Source organism: Lepidochelys kempii, chromosome 1 (genome assembly GCF_965140265.1).
Source record: "Lepidochelys kempii isolate rLepKem1 chromosome 1, rLepKem1.hap2, whole genome shotgun sequence".
In the NCBI taxonomy this organism is placed as follows: domain Eukaryota; kingdom Metazoa; phylum Chordata; order Testudines; family Cheloniidae; genus Lepidochelys; species Lepidochelys kempii.
Window position 1 is genome coordinate 326,993,680 of NC_133256.1, and position 17,566 is coordinate 327,011,245.

Genomic DNA, 17,566 nt, shown 5'->3' on the forward strand with positions numbered 1-17,566 from the left:
TCAGTGTTTTTTTGCTATTCAAATTAGTAGCAATAATTTATTCTGTTACAAATCCACTGATATTGGGCACGCAGCCTGCCTGTGCATGACCTTTGAACTGTTATGGAAGCTTGATTGAAGCAGAGAGTAAGATACAATGGTTTTAAAATTACTGCAGGCCTATTTTTCCATCCTGCTGTTTTCAGATTGCTGAAGATCATATCAGAGCGCCGCCACTCAGAGGTTTTTCTTGAATTGAATTGAACAAACTGAATTGAATTGTCTGTTCAAGTATAGCTTAAAGCAGTGGTTTACAAACTTTTTTTCTGGTGACCCAGTTGAAGAAAATTGTTGATACCTGCGACTCAACGGAGCCGGGGATGAGGGGTTTGGGAGGGGCTCAGGGCTGAGGCGCGTTGGGGTGAGGACTGTGGGTGGGGCTGGGGATGAGGGGTTTGGGGTGCAGGAGGGGGCTCTGGGTTTGGAGGGGGCTCAGGGCTCAGGCAGGGGGTTGGGTGTGGGAGGGGGTCAGGGCTCTGGGCTAGGGGTGCAGGCTCTTGGGTGGGGCTGGGGATGAGGAGAGTGGGGTGCAAGAAGAGGCTCTGGGTTTGTGGGGGAGGGCTCAGGGCTGGGGCAGGGGATTGGGACATGGGGTTGGGGTGCAGGCTTACCTCAGGCAGCGCCTGGTCAGCGGCACAGCAGGGGTGCTAAGGCAGGCTTCCTGCCTGTCTTGACACCACAGACTGTGCTGCGCCCCGGAAGCGGCCAGTAGGAGGTCTGGCTCCTAGGCAGAGGTGTGCAAGCGGCTCCGTGTGGCTTTCGCCTGCAGGCACTGCCCCCAAGCTCCCATTGGCCGGTTCTCAGCCAATGCGAGTGCAGAGCCAGTGCTCAGGGTGGGGGCAGCGTGCAGAGCCCTGTGGTCCCACCGCCTAGGAGCTGGACCTGCTGCTGGCCGCTTCTGTGCGGTGACAGAACTGGTAGGGACTAGCTTGCATTAGCCAGGCAGCACTGCCAACGGGATTTTTAACGGCCCTGTCAGTGGTGCTGATCAGAGCTGCCATGACCTAGAGCCTTACAATCCATGACCTAGTACTGGGTCATGACCTGCAGTTTGAAAACCACTGGCCTAAAGATGTTATGAGCTTTCCACTCTAACTGCCATGAACCACAGTTCTGATCTCATTCAAGATGAATCCAAGATTAATAGATTTCTGGCAACCTTTTTTTTTTTTTAATTGTTTATTGTTAATAGAACAGCATTGACCTTGGCTGTTTTTTAGGGCTTGTTGGCTGGCTAAACAAGTTTTGTATTTGCTATCTTGAATGAATCAGTTGCAAAATGTTGGGGTTTTAATTGCGTTTATGCATTCATGTATTACTACTTTGGTGGGTAAGGTATGTGCATGATATGTATATTGTAGCAGTTTGTTTTTGTTTCTGCAGTTACAATATTCTTCCAAACTGACAAACTCAAACTGACTTTGTGCCAAAAGGAAAATAAGCATGTTGGAGGGATAAAATATAACTCACTGTTTGTGGTATTAGTCCACCCATCCAGTGATCTGTAACAGGGGAGAGATCCTGGAGAACTATTTGACCTCCAAATGTGCCTGGGAGTTGCATGTAGAGCTTGCTGCTATTAGTATTCACAGCACTGGAACTGAAGATTTGGCAAGGAGTGTTCTGCTGATTCCTGAGGTCAATGCATTTTAGAAGGCATCCACATGTTGTGACAGTTTTGTTTTTAATAATAATTACAGTTTTTAGGGACCCCCCCAGCACTACACTCATTAAGAGGAAGAGAAAAGCTCTCAGATACAACTGTTTGTTGGAGTTGGAGGAGAAAGGAATGTAATAAAAAGGGAGAGGTTATAGGGGGAAAAAAGAGAGTAAGGGGGCTGTAGGAGTTAGGAGGGTTGGCCCAAAATTTTCTAACATCATTTGGATTCAGAAATACTCTTGGGGGCATTTGTAATTAAATTGTACAGAAGAAGAAATTTCAAAATGCAAGTGTGGTTTCTGGTTGTGGTGTTTCAATGGAGGACATGTTCTGATTTATAGCAAATGGCAGATCAACTCTTTTAATAAATAAACAACTCCCCTATAATTCTACAGCTTTTCTTTTTTTCCCTGATCTGCTATTTCTTCTCTTCCATTTTTGTATATCCCTTTCTCTTTTCTATACATTTCTTTCTCTTGCTTTTTAATTTGGCTGCCCTCTTCTGTTGTTTGGTTCCACACTGTTGTGATCCTTTTTAGCCCCAGCCCCATTTCTATTCTTACTATTGTAACAAACCTTTATTTCCCACCACCTCCCTTTTTGGGTCACTACAAATATTAAGGTACATCAAACTCTGACATGTTCCTGGTAGATTGTCAGTTTTTCCAGAGTTCTAGAACCTTGTGGGTTCACAATAACCACTTGCACACATGTCTGTTATATAAAGGTTCTTTAGTGCCATTGGCATAAGGAAAATAATGCAGTTACCCTAGGCATGAAGGATTACAGCTTATTGTAGTTAGTTATACATGCTGTAATTACTAGTTTAAACCCCTTGAAGCAGTCCAAGAAAAGGCACACTGTTAATGCTGCTCTTAGAAACTCTTCAGGCCTGGGGTGCACCTTCCAGTCCATCCCTCTTTTGAGGGCAAAGTCTTTTTCTCCCCCCTTCAGTATCAGAGATCTGGATAGATTCCACCGCAAGTTTCCTTTCTTTCTTTTGGTACTGTTTCAGGAGTCTTTCTTATCTCCTTCAATGTAGTGGTGTCCGTGCTTGAAGTCTCCTCCTGCAGGGCAATTATCAAACCACATCCCCCTGAACCTCAATTTGTTATGTCCTCTTTTTACTGGGCTCTACGTCCTGTGTTCAAGGATAGGCAGTGTATTCAGCTTTGTCTCTTTAAGAAGTTCTTACTCTTAATTGTCTTCTATGATAGTTTCCAGTCTCTGGAACTCTTTTGTAGCAGCAGCATACTCTCATGCCACTATTTCTTTGAAGAGCATGAAGGGCTGGTCCACCTAACTGTTAATGCCTCTTAATCAGTTGTTTTCCATGTATCACTGCTACTCCCAAGGACCTTGGCCCTGGTGTGATTACTTGAATGACAGTTCGATGATTCAGTATCACTGTAACCTTTAGATTTGTCACCTGCAGCAACTCAGCCACTTCTCAGATTCTAACCTCACCCACTCAGCTCCTTGAGATGCTAACTCTTAGTGGTTACAGACCTTCGACACAGCCTCCCACCTATGCTCTGCTCCTGGCTGGTAAGTTGTCTCTTCTGGACCTGATTCTGGCTTTTCCCAGCTGCTCTTTTTAAAATACTGCCTCTCTAGGTGCAGTGCTGGCTTTTTGTCCATAACAGTTGACACGGGGTGGCTTATAAACTCACTTTTTCCTCCTCAGCTTTTCTTCACTAGCTCTACTGCCCAAAACAGCTGTTCTCTTATGGGTCCATTATCTGTCCTTTTCATCCCTTCTCATTAGTTCTGCTGTTCTTAGTTGTCCTCTTCCCTACCATACTGAGGATCTCTGTGCTGGCAAAAGCCCCAAGATTTGGAGAAGAGGGGGTAGTTCAGTTGATGCTGGCTACTGTCTGCAAGAGATTTTTTCTTTCTGGAGCTTTTAAATGTTCTAAGAGGTACCACCTGATAAAATAAATTTTGTTGGCCCAGTGAGAAGGTCTTCCAACCTCCCAAGCTAATCTTTAATGTTTAAGATAATTCTGGGCCTGGGGATAGTGATGAGTAATGCAACAGTGGGTTTGCTACACAACTCTTCAGAGGGTGTGCAAAACTGTCTAAGTTCTTCAGTGTGGCAATATAGCAGCTGTAAGTGAGTTACTTATTACAAAAAGAAAAGGAGTACTTGGAGTACTTGGAGAAAAGGAGTACCTTAGAGACTAACCAATTTATTTGAGCATGAGCTTTCGTGAGCTCACGAAAGCTCATGCTCAAATAAATTGGTTAGTCTCTAAGGTGCCACAAGTACTCCTTTTCTTTTTGCGAATACAGACTAACACGGCTGTTACTCTGAAACCTGTCATTACTTATTACAGTAATTGGGGTGTGAAAGAATGCCTTCGATCACAGCACATTTTCTCCTAAAGGATTCTTTGGCACTTCCTCACACTCTTACCATGTCCCGAATTTCTCTCTGATTTAATGTTTTATATTAGAAAAAACTGTTACCAAATGCTCTGGATTACATTTTTAATGCAAAACAACATATGTGAGCTTTTGGGCAGGAGGGAGGGATCCACAGCCACTAGAATGCTGTGTAAAGTTTGAAAGCTACATTTTTTTTTCCTCCATACAGCCTTCCAGATCTTCTCCCATAGTCAGTTGCTTGCATGTGTTGTCAGACATTTCAAATGCAGAGCCTGTTTCTGCTTCCTACACAACTGTCAGTGATGTATGAGAGAAAGAGTGATCTGGAGTTTGAGCTGGGACCTCTGAGTCTGATCTCAGATCTGCCACCAATCTGGTATGTGGTCTTGGGCAACTCACTTAACCCTTCTTTGTCATCATTTCCCCAGAAAGGATGCTAATGTCTACCTCAAAGGGGAAGTGTTCAGACTGGCTAACTGATTTCATTAACTGATGAAAACTTTAAAAAAGGAAATACTGGATAGATGCTAAATGTTATCAGTCAGTGGGAGTATTGCTATGTAAATGAGTGTTGGATCATTCCCTTTATTGGGAATATTGGGCAGTAAGGATCCTTGCCCTGAGGGGTACTGACCATATATCTGAGGTTCATATATGGCCGCTGTTCCCAGAGTATATGAACACCTCACAGCCTTTAATGTATTTTTCCTCATAACATCCATGTGAGGTAGGGAAGTGCTATTATTCCTATTACAGACGGGGAACTGAGGCACAGAGAGACTAAGTGGTCCTTGCCCAATGTCACACAAGAAGTCTGTGTCAGAACAGGATATTGGACTTGGGTCTCCTAAGGCCCAGGCTAGCACCCTGATCACTGGAGTGTCCTTTCTTTCTACTCCATGTGCAATTCCCATTGACTTTGTACCCTGTTCTAGTTCAGTTTGCAATTTGATTATTTGGTATAAGTATCGCACACAAGAAAACTGCTGCATAAAATGTACAGAACTTTTCCTGGGAACAATTCAAGGAGCCAATAAATATAAAGAAATTGCAATACATTCAATACAGAGGAGCTTTGGGCCCAGTCCCACATTGAGTTCCATGCAGATGCAGGGTCTGCCCATGCTGAGCAAACTGCAGGATCATGCCTTGCTGTACATAAGATGACTTGTTTCCATTATAGATCTATATCTATATCTATCCATTTATATTTTGTAGGTTCAAATAGTTACCCAAACACATAGCAAGGGGGACCCAAAACAAATGGTAAGAAACAGTAAATTCTTTTTATAAAAGATGATGTATAACTGATACCATCATGTAGTTAGTAACTTCAATTAAAAAAATCTATGTAGGCAGATATTTCCTTATAGACAAACAACACAAGTAACAAAAATGTAAACAGGATTTTTTCTGACATAAAAATATGAAAAATTTGAATCTAGTAATAAAAAAAAATTCCCAAATTAACCTATTACAGTGACAATTACACCGTGCTTCTTTACTGTTTGAACTGATTGTTCTTTGTGTCGTTCCCATTCCTCATCATCTTTGTCCTGCTCAAATGTTTCTGGATAAATTGGCAGCTTGTCTTTTGGGCACTCCTCATAATAACTTCGGACATATTTTCCAACATACCACCCTTTGTATTCCTCGGGCATTTTGCATTCTAGGCCCGTGTAGTGAACATTGTAGTGATGCTCTAACCAGTAGAAAAGGTAATGAATGTTGTAATCACATCTCCAAGGGTTCTCTCTCAGCCATAATATTTTCAAAAAGTATAGGTCTTCTAATACTCCATATTCAAAATTTTGCAGTGTGTTGTTTGATAAATCAAGCTCCTCTAAGTTAAAGAGTCCTGAAAAAGCAGCTGGTCAATTAAAAAAACAAGTTATTGAAATGTAGAATTGATAGAATAAAAGAGAAAAATATGCTTGTAACAGGGAAAACATTCTCATATTAATGTGGATTAAACAGTATTCTTATATACGTTGGTCAAAAATCACTGGTTTATATTTTTTATTAAAAGGCTACAATAAAGGCTTCTTGTAAATTGAAACATAAAAGTGTGGATCCACTCTGAGAAGTGGCATGTAAACCTTCACAACGGTTCTGGTGTATTCAAAGTCACTTGCACTTAATTTACTGAGAAATATAAATTTTCTCTGCTTGTTTGCTCCTGTTAGCACAGTAGAGATAACACAGCAAAGAGCCGGTGAGCTGGAATCTAATTGTGCATCATGAGAGAATTGTTCCAGTAATCAGTTAGATCGGTGCCACATCCATTATTACCAGTAATATAGGTTCTGCAGGCCAAATCAGAAATTCACTGACATCTCTGCAACTCCATTGTCTTCAAATTGTACTCAGGCCTTGACTACGCACAAGGTTGTACAGCTTTAACTATACTGGCAACAGGGCTGCCCAAGTGAAATGGAGACTGGTCTGTACACAGATTTTGTGCTGGTATAACTATTTTGGCTAGGTTTCAGAGTAGCAGCTGTGTTAGTCTGTATCCGCAAAAAGAACAGGAGTACTGGTGGCACTTTAGAGACTAACAAATTTATTAAAGCATAAGCTTTCGTGGGCTACAGCTTATGCTCTAATAAATTTGTTAGTCTCTAATGTGCCACAAGTACTCCTGTTCTTATTTTGGCTAGGAGTATGATATTTTGGGGGCTGAAATAGCTATACTGGTTATAATAGCATTCCTAATGTGGACACAGTTGTTCTGGTATAAAGGTGCTTTATGCTGGTATAATTTATGCCCCTTTTCATAAGGAAATAAGCAAAACACTTTTATACTGGTATAACTCTGCCCACACTAGGGGGAGTTGTACCACTTTATACCAGTAGAGCTGTACAACTTTTGTGTGTAGGCAGGCAAAACAGTAGAGTTGTGGAGATATCAGTAAATGCCTGATTTGGCCTATCTATTACTGGTAATAATTATGAGAAAGATAATCTAATTTCACTGCTAATTCCCACCCAGGTTAAGTCTGCAAGGCTGCTAGTTAGGAAAAAAAAACTATTTATAAACTGAGTAAATTTGATAGGGAGCCAATTAGAGACAATAAACATGGCCATTTTTATAGAGGCACATTTCAGAGAAAAGCCCACCCTTTAAATAAACCGACTTTGTGGTCATTATATAGCACAGGTCTTAGTTTAAGGAGTCTAGCAATGTATTATTTTTGACCTCTTAAACACTATTTTATAGATGTCACTATTGTTCACTCTTACTAAGCTTCCAGAATGCTACAGCAGCCTACTCTTTGTTTGTGTTCCTTACTTCTGTCTCCTGCCTGATTCTGACTGTTTTCATCATATAAAAATATACACACATACTGAACAAATAGCCTACAATATTTTGCATTATATCAAAGCCATTTTGAGATCTAATAATATAACAAAGTATCAAATTTCATTAACTTTTTCAGTTTCTATATTATAGTGACTCCTATAATTTAAAAGCAGCCATATAAACTTAAGTCAAATTTGGTCAGATTTGGCAAGTAGTGTTTAAAGATATATTTAATTACATAACATTTGGGGACTGATTAGTCTTCAGTCCCAAAAATTCTATTTTTTGCCCCTTTTCTGCTTAAAATTAAGAGTACACCAAAAACCATGCTCGCTACATTGACTTCATTGGGGTTGCCCAAGATGCATGTCCGCACAGTTTGGCTCTATAAAATCAATGCATCTGAGGGCAGAATTTGGCCCAACCTGTTAAGTTTTCTGATCTTCTAGATTTTTCTAAATGAGAAAAATCTATATATAAGATAAAGACGTAGCCAATGCTAATAATTAATAAAGCACACAGTTTACTATTTGTATAAATATATAAAGTTGTTCTTACCAGGATCTATGTAAACTATTCCATTACTGCTAAGGTTTAATATCTTCAGTTCATTAACATCTTCAAACTCCTTGGCTTGTAGTTGGTTGATTTTGTTGTTAGATAAATCGAGTTTAACAATATCTGGAGGTATGTTACCTGGAACTTTCTTTAACTCTTAAAAAAAAAAATTAAAAGATGGATGTTTTATCATCTGTAGATTATTTCTACCGCTTGCAGGTCACTGTAAGAGCAATTTGTGCCAGGATGTAAAGATGACCTGTGTTCCTTGCATTTAAAGATAGATCGGGGTGTAACTCTCAGAAGAATAAAATTTGGAAAGTACCTACTAAGCATCTGGGAAAACAGAAATACCACATATATCTTGCATCTTTCTACTTCCTTTTCTGCTCCTTCTGTTCATCTAGCACTGACCACCCCCGATCCATTCTCAGTCTTTTCACACTGTTAATGTGAAAGTTATTTCTCATGCAGCTCCTGTTGACTGGAAGAGCCTAACATGACTGTCTATTTTACATTTCATCTGAAATAATTTCTCTTCTTTATGTTAGTACATAGTAATATCTCTTCCTATGCTTTAAATTTTTATTTTAACTTGTATACAGCTAAATAATGCAGTTACAATGCCATACAAACTAAGGCCTTGATTGTAGTGCACTTCCTCACCTAAATTAAACCAGTGGGGCTACTTGTGTGAGTAGGTGTTCACCACTTTGAGAAAGTGTTCCAGAATCAGACCCTAGTATACTGTATTGTACCATTTGTTCCACGCTACCAAAAGTAGATGTGTTCTAAGTATTAACAGCAGTGAAAATACTGTAGTTACTACCCTTATGTAAAGTGCTGAGGCATTTCTAGGCTTTTTATATCTATCTATGCAAAATATATGGCTCACCATTACTATGTTACCTGAGCATCTCACAATCTTTAATACATTTATCCTCATAACACCACTATGCGGTTGGGAAGTACTATTAATCTTGTTTTACAGATTGGGAACTAAGTGACAAAGAGTCCAAGTGATTTACCCAAAGGCACATAGAAAGGCTGTGTCAGAAAAGGACATTGGACTTGGATTTACCAAGTCCAGGGCTAGTGCCCTAGGCACTAGAGTGTCCTTTCTTCAATGAGCTAAATTCTGCTTAGACAGACTTCTTACTCCCTGACTTCTTTTAAGAGCTGTTGCATAGCCCACGTAATGAGCAGGTGGAATTTCAAACCCTGCTTTCAAAGGAGTATAGGCTGGCTACATGGTACCCCAAAAAATTGTGGGGAGGCTGTGCAAGGAAGATCCAAAGCTATAGCTTTAACACCTAATACACTACATAGAGTGAGAAGGAAATAATGTGTCCCAAGAAAAGATTTAGCAATGTGCCTTTGAGGCATAGACAACTAGTAGTGCTAGAGGATGCACTTTTAAAATATATACCTTTGTTGGCAGGCACTTTGGATTTTTTTTTTATCAAAAGCTGGTTCTGTATATATTTTTGGGGAAAAAACATTTTATTTCGGCAGACATGATGACGTTGTTTAAGAAGTAGCCACTGTGCATGCCTAGGGGCAGATCCTTAGCAGATGTAAATTGTTAGAGTTCCATTGACTTTGGAGCTCTGACAGTATAACTAGCTAAGGATCTGCTCCAGTGTCCTTACTTTTCTTAATGGTTTATCAACCCAGAGGTTCAGCTTACTTCTTATGGTTTCCCAGAGACTGTTTTTGAGTGTTTAATGGAAGAACTGTATCATATCAGACTTATTTATCTAGTTCTATTGAGATACTGTAGTATCATTATTTCTAACAACATTTTAAGATCCATATTATAGTGGGTTTTTGTAATATCTCCAAAATTTCCACTGAAATTTGATCATCTACATGGAAAAATGTTTTCTTATCATACTTTGACACTGAACCAGTTTGTGTCTGAGTTCAACAGCACTAACTTTAAAATCAGTGAGATAAAGAGAGTGAAAAACAAAAACAAAACCCTGACAGCATTGTGCATATTTATTGCAGATATGACCTACACCCATTTGATCTGAAGTAAACCTCAGAGTCCTTTTTTATATGACTCTGTCAATCCTTCTCTGACTGCTATTTTCTGTGATCTTTGGGTGAAGTAATGATATAGCCTTTTCTCAATACCTGTGAGGGAAATTTCAACTTTAAATATGAAAATTAAGGATAAAAAGTAATATATTGCTCCTACTAGTAGCCTTGCATGGAGTCGGGGGAAATTTGGAGAGGAGGATATAACAGCAAGAAGGGAGGTTAGAAAGGGAGGGGTCTGGACTTTCTAGCTGTTTGTGTATTGCAAAAGGCACCCAAAATGTGTTGGGATGTTAAGAATGAAGTAGGCCCATTTCCATCTGGTATAGCAGGATAATGAGGTCCTTTCTCTTATTGTTTGAAAAGCTGCCTGAAGACAGTACCTTTCAGATACCAGTAATTTGTCTATGCGTGATATCACAACTCCTTCTCTTGTGAAATGACTTACACTAAAGACAGTAAGCAAGACACAACCTGGAGCCTTTATAATCTAGTAGGTCAGCATATAGAAACAAACACTCCCAATTTAGTCTGGAGACTCCTGATTTTCATGTGAAGCCACAGACAGAATTTATTTGGAGACTTGATGCATCAAAGGGTTTTGTTTTGTTTGTTGTTTTTTAAAGGAAAGACTTGGGTAATACTGGCCACTTAAATACTTAGATAGCTAAGAACCTCATGATTATTTTACAATAACATAATGCAAAATCACATAGGATGACATGTTGCTGCAACCAGGAGGAATCTCAGTTTTATACTCTGAAAAGTTGACAAATCCAGTATATCACTGATTTGGTGAGTGTCTGTTTAGGAAAAAAGACCCTGACTATATACACATTTTACAAAGTCTTCATCATGCGCTTCCTCCATCATTGGCCTTAAGGCACTTTTCTAAGGGGCAGAGACCTGTCCAGGCCTCATCTAATGTATTCATGCCTTCTTTGGGGTGTGGAGCACTCCTGGCATTGCTAGTCAGCCTACCCACCTGTTGTAAGTTGTTTGGGTTAAACCTCGTTAGGGTTTGTGCATAACTTCGGTCTTTCATTTAGGATGAATGTAAGAAAGTGACTGAAATAATAGCAGCCTCCAAACCCAAATCATAGGCAGGTGTCTGCTACTAAAATAAAGAGAAATGCATGGCTGCCCAGAAATTTCAATGAACTGGGCAGAGGGGCTTGCTAGGTATTGCCTGACCAGAGGTATAAGTGTGTGTTTAAATAAGAGAAGCAGGAAACATTACACAGAGAAGGACACAGCTGGAGCCTAGACGAGCAACGTGTCTGAATCTGAAAGAAGCCTACAGAGGCGGCTTCTGAGTCAAGTGCTGAGTAAAGAGGCTTGGAACCGTCAGCAAAGAAACTGACCCTTATTGTTTAGTTCCTCCTGTGTCCAGAGAAGCAGGGCTATGTACAGTCTTTATAAATAAACAAGACTGCATTAAAGAAATACCTGACTCTATTAGCAATTTCTCATCCTAACTGGAACAACCCTGAATTTGACTAACCATTTGGGTAGAAATCCACAGAACTTTGTGGTCGCCTCTTAGAGGGTATGTGGGGGTAGCGGCTCCGTGTACTTCTGCTACATGCTTATGGAGGGGCGGATATAATAACACGCATTTTTAAATAGCCAAAAAAGCCCACAAAACCCCAACCAAGAGTTGACCATACTGCGAGGCTTCAGGCAGCTTGAAGGAAGAAGTCACAGTGCCATGGTGCCTGTATTCTCCTGTTCCTAAGAATTTTGAGTCCATTCAAGCAGATACTCAACTCAGATAAAATCATCTCAAATCAAATTTGCTCCCCTCTGCATGACTTATACAGAGAGGATGCTATGGCCTAAAGTATCAGCCTGGAAGTTCAGCATTCACTCTGATTTCCTCATATTTGTATATTTATACCAGGTGCCTGTCTTTGTTCAGTAGTAATGTTTACTGGAGCCATAAAGAGTAATGATGGCACAGTTAAGACTCTGTGATATCTTATACTGCAAGGGCAAGTGAGAATGAATAAAAATGAGCCAGGAAGAAAGGGTAATAGGGAAAATCAAAAGGAGGAAGTAGCTTTATAGGGAAAGAGTGGGGGAGGGAGGAGGAAGAAGAGCAGGAGTGAGCACTGGGGAAAAGGAAGTGGGAGGACAGAGGATTTCTCACATGACATACAGATTGGGTACACCATGTGGTCACAGGCTGAAGCCTTTAATTTATGTACATTTCGTGTCTCCTTATACTGACTTCTGAGCTTGTCTATCCTCCTTTTAGATGACACAGAGAGCAGCAAAGACAGAGCCTCCCTGGAATCAAGGGTAGGGGACAGGAACACAATAAAAGCAGTTATATAAATGTACAGTCACAGTAAGGCAAATGGAAGAAAATAGCACAGCAGTTTGGCAAGCATGTTACAAGATAAAAATAGCTAACATAGTACAACGGTCACACTACAGGTTGTAATTTGCAAGAATTGGGCAAAATCCTCTCTAAGTAGACTACTTCCACAGCTTTGTACTGTTTTTTGTTTTATGTTTTGTAAAGTTGAAGTATGAACTGAATGCAGTTTGCAATGGGTGTAACCAGAGAACAGTTCTCATCAGAATTTTTTTTTTTTAGTTTTTCTTTGGTAGTTCTCTTGGGATAAAATATGGGAAATAAAAAGCATAGACAAACCTGGACTTGTATGTTCGCATCTCCCAGATGGGCTATTATTTATTCTTAGGGTTCACTTATGGCTCCTAAGATGTATTTGGGGAAGGGAGGAAGCACTCTTTCGAGTAGCAGTAACTGGAAGCATTATGACTTTGAAATGCCTCCTGGGCACTAGGAGGAAGAACAGGGAGAGTACCCTTGCTACAGCTGTTCAAAAGGAACAGCTGGTACTTTCCATTATGCAGGAAAGCTGGTACACAGAGGGTGGGACGCCAATGCCTTTCCATCCAGTCAGGCCCTTTTTGGGGCCTCTGAGTGCTGCTGGAGGTTCCCTGCTGTCAAATTATGGCTACCCTTGTGCACTGGAAGAGGGGGAAGAGCTCCCTGTGCTCTTCCCTCTGTCAGTGCAGTCGCTTTGAAACCACTCTAATTTTGTTTATAGATTTATTGGCATATGTAAAAGTAGCTTTACTGGAGTAAAATCAGTCAAAACTAGGCTCTGCTGCTACAATAATTTAAGTATGTGCTTAACTTTGTTACTAGGAGCACTCCTATTGATTTCAATTGGAGTATTCATGCTGATAAAATTAAATACATGCAGGAGTTTTTGCAGAATTGGGCTATAAAATGGAGGTGAAATACTGCAAGAATTCTAATTACACTCTTTTTATAATCACAAGAACAAAGAAGTTGTTAGTACTATTTAAAGGACATTAAAGCAAAAACTTTCTAGAACCGTACTGATTTTCTATAACCTACTTAACTATAGAAGAAGTATAACAGCAAAGGAGCAAGAACATTAAACTTTGTCACTGAATTAAAAATAAGTAAACAAACCTTTTCTTTTGCAATCCAATGTTTGTTTGGGAAATACATAAATATGACAGAGGGAGGAATCAAATTCTGGTTTGACAACTTCAGGCTTTGCTGCTGCTATATTTTTGGGGTCCAGTCTTTCCTCTTCACTACATAGACGTTCAGCTTTTATCTGCTTTAGCTTTTGATCTTTCAGTTCTATTGGGTATACACACTTGGCATAATTTCCCAAATTCCTGTTTGTTGGAACCTGCAACATTGTAATAAGAGTTTCCATCTCACAGGTGCAATGCCAAGGATTATCGTAAAGACGCAGGTAGTTTAGAAGGGGCATATAAATAAAAACTTCCTCTGATAAAATCTGAATCTGGTTATGCTGAAGTAAGAGTGTGGTAAGTTTGTTTAAACCAAAAAAAGCCTCACTTTCAATTTTTGATATATCATTCTGTTGTAAATCCAGACTTTTTAGTGTTTTATACTTGGAAAACATATTATTCTTCAGTTTGCGAATCCTGTTTCTTGCTAGCAGCATGTGTCTTAAATCCTCAGGCCAATCAGGAGACGCAAAAGTCAGTTTTCTTTCTTGGCAATCTAAGTATTTCTCATGAAGATAAGTATACACATCACAGGGGAGGCCTGGGGCATAACGCTTAACAGTACTCGATGCTTTTCTTAAGCTGTTTGTCCTTCCATTATTTGCTTTGTTTCTCAAACTCCCGTTCCTTGTCTTCCTAAAGTAGGCTGCTTTACAAAATAAAAGGAGTAGTATAATAGTAGCCACTTTCATTCTGACATCCAGCTGGCCCTAATTACTTTCTGTGACAGCTGGAACAGTCACAGTATTCCTTTGAAATCTGAGTTTGGAGCTAATACTGTTCCGAATCGAGGAGGTACAGCTGGTGTATGTGAAATCCCTGTGTTGGAAGAAAAGAGGAATATTAGAAAGTGTAAAATAGACATTTTCACAGACACTGGTACTTAAAATGAACCATTACAAAACCATTACACCTGATTCACTCAGAACTTGAAAATTTCTCAGACAGGGACATTAAGGTCACTTCTTATGGTTTAATTGTTTTCATGCTCTCTATGATCCACTTTCATTCACTTTGATTAAATTTAGCAAGCTTTCAAAATACAAGGCTAGATTCTAGCTGGCTTTCGTTTAGGTGCACATACAGATTCAGGGGAAGGGCACAAGGATTCCTTTGCCCCATTTGCCGTCTGCAGAAGAATAAAGCACAGTCCCAGTCCCGGGTGTCATGGGCATGCAAGGACTCTCCCCTCCTAGCACACAAGGAGTGCAAATCATCCCAGAGGAACTGGCCAGCTGGGGAGAGTGGAGAATGCCCTCATTCTTAAGGGATGGTAAAGCATGTGAATTTCCCATGTGTTCTGTGGAGGCATAATCCCTCCTAGAGTTCCCTTTGGGGTGATGCAGCTTTGTATGGTCCCTACTCAGGGCTGTGTACTGAGTATACAATGTCGTAAAATCCTGTTTTGGCAGGGACTCATTAAACCCTGAGGTTCTATCAAAATCTGCCGTTTACTCCTCTTACATGATTCCAGCTGTTTGCTGGCCAAAGAGGGCCGGATGTGACTTCCTCTGGATCCTGTTCAGTATTGTTTATGAGTCAGCTGCAGGCAATGCATGATTCCCTTGGCCTGTGCACGGTGTCTCTGCAGGATGCAGAGTTCTTTTTGGTCTGAGAACTTTGAACAAATCCCAGTTTTCAACACATACCATTGTATAGTAGTTTTGTGTACCACCAATCCATCATTGTGGTCTCAAAGGCCTTGTCTTCACTAGGAAAAAGGAGTGTTCTTAACACAAGTTACCTAACATGAGGTAAAATTCTATTGAAGGCAGTTTGTAGTTTATACATGAGTTAGCAGGTGAAGATAAAGACTATGGGAAAGCCTGTAATGTACCTTGACCTGCTAACTCATGTTAAAACTACAAACAGTCTGGTCTTCAATAAGATTTTACCTTGTGCTAGTTAACTTGAGTGAAGAACTCTCCTTTTTTGCTAATGAGGATGCACCCAAAAAGTACAATCTTTGAAGGGTAGAATAAATCGCTGTTTCATTATCACTGACTTATTTGTAATTTTTCTTTATTTAGATCAGAAATCCAAAGTTTAAAACTTAGTTTTATAATAGAAAATGAAAAAGGTTGTCTTTAAAAGTATAATTTAGTTGTTTCTTGCTAAAATAAAAAAGATTTATGTTGCTCCTGGATATAATTATTTTGTTGGCAAAGCCTCTGAATAGCTTCTCCATTTTATTTCTGCACCTGACAGCTCACTCCTCGTATCAACATTCTAGTAAAACACATAAATATCTTTAACAAATGAACATTATAACTAGATCCCTGTGACATTCTTTTTATTTTTTATCATTTTTTTGTGAATTTCTTGTTTTGTTTTATCCAATAAAAATTTTGTTTTATTTCTTATTACATTTACATTAATAAAAAAGTCACATACCCATATATAAATCAAAACAGTTTATAAATCACAGTTTATCTATACAACACATTTTATTAACATTACTCGTTATTTCATGCCTTGAGACACTCACCAACCCCCATGACAGCTAGCCACCCCAAAATATCCCAGACAGCTCCTTAGGGTTCCTCTCTTGAAATTTACCTAGTACTACAGCTTCTAAATAACCCAACTTCTCCATGCCCACTCACTGACACAAACCTCATGGAACACCCCAGATCTTCCCAACCCCTATGACTTCCTTCACTAGTCCCCCCACCCCAATCCCCCTCTGTATCCCGAGGATTCTCTATGGCCCCTTATATATTTCGCCTCTCCCATTGAACCACAATCTCCCCAAGCTCCAGAAACCCCTCCCCATTATCCCTTAAATATTCCTCCTCACCCATTGTGCACCATAACCCCATCCCCCATTGGTCCCACGGACACCTCTCCTATTCTCCTCCCCCACTGAGCCCCAACCCTCCCACCATTAGCCTCTTCCATGAGAAAGTCAGGGTCCTGCCCCTGAGGGGTGGGAGGCCCTGGGGGGGAAGCTATAGAGTAAGCCAGCCCCACATTCACACTGGAACAGCAGCTCCTATCCTGCAGGGCAGGACCTGGCTCCCCACTCCAGCTGGCCCTTGAGGTTACAGTACACTCACGTTTGGCTCCTCTGTCTTGATGAGAGAGGGGCAACTGGGCCAAATTTGAGTGAGTGGCACTGCAATTCCAAATCTGACCAACCTGCCCTCCCATTATGATGGAGGGGTGGCCACGCCAAAGCTGAGCAGCGTTGTGACCCCGTGTGCCAGGTCACAGCACCTGGAGGAGGGAGCTGGGTGCAACCCTATAGGGGAGGAGCTGCCACTGCAGGCTGAGTTTCATTTTATGTCATTTTTATGTTCATTTTTGTTTTATTTCTTTATTTTGCATTTGCGAAATACATAGGGCTCCAATTATTATTACTGCTTTTGTCCATTACATTCTGTGAAAAATAAAAGGAATTTTATTTATTAGTTTTTGGGAATCAGATGTTGTTCACTCTGACTAGGGTTGCCAGCAGTCCCATATTACAAGGTACGTCCCTAATTTAAATAGAAAGTTGCCTGTCCCATACTAAATCAGTATGGAACGCTTTTTATCCCACATTTCAACAGCGGTGAGCCAGTACTCATGGGTGCATCTTTCCACTTTCCTCCCTGGCCCTTCAGTGCTGCATGGGGAAAGCAGATGGGGCCATGCTCAAGGGCCAGGATTGGGAGGGGAGTGGAAAGATGCACCGTGAGTACTGCCCCCTTCTGGACAGGTTCCTCTGTCGACTCCAGCTCTTGAGCGCAGCCCCATCTACTTTCCCTGTGCAAGCTCCGGCAGGGCAAGTGGATGGGGATATGTGCCCTGGACCTGTACTGAAGGATCAGGAATCAGGATCAGGGAGGGGCTCTGTCTGGCAGGGTCTCTGCCAATGTCCCCAACAGGATGCACAGCACTGTAGCAGGCAAAAACCAGCAATTGCAGCCTCCAACTCGGCTCCTGGCACCCAAGCAGATCCTGAACAGGAGTCACAGCAGCTGCTGGCTCAGCACCGGAGGCCCTGGGTTCTCTGCTGCATCCAGAGCTGG

General features: G+C 40.8%; 2 protein-coding genes across 14 annotated transcripts in view; one reads left to right on the top strand and one right to left on the bottom strand.

Annotated features, from left to right (window-relative positions):
- Nucleotides 1-17,566, top strand: part of FBXL13 (F-box and leucine rich repeat protein 13) — a 178,815-nt gene that overhangs the window by 72,883 nt on the left and 88,366 nt on the right. The gene's annotated exons all lie outside the window — the stretch shown is intronic.
- The window catches only part of LRRC17 (leucine rich repeat containing 17), a 60,211-nt gene continuing 48,201 nt past the window's right edge, over nucleotides 5,557-17,566 (bottom strand). Inside the window, exons 2-4 of the mRNA XM_073328556.1 lie at nucleotides 13,477-14,369; nucleotides 7,953-8,108; nucleotides 5,557-5,960 (exon numbers count right to left, since the gene is read on the bottom strand). Of these exons, the coding sequence (XP_073184657.1) occupies nucleotides 5,557-5,960; nucleotides 7,953-8,108; nucleotides 13,477-14,242 (1,326 nt within the window). The 5' untranslated portion in view covers nucleotides 14,243-14,369. The remainder of the gene's footprint in view (nucleotides 5,961-7,952; nucleotides 8,109-13,476; nucleotides 14,370-17,566) is intronic.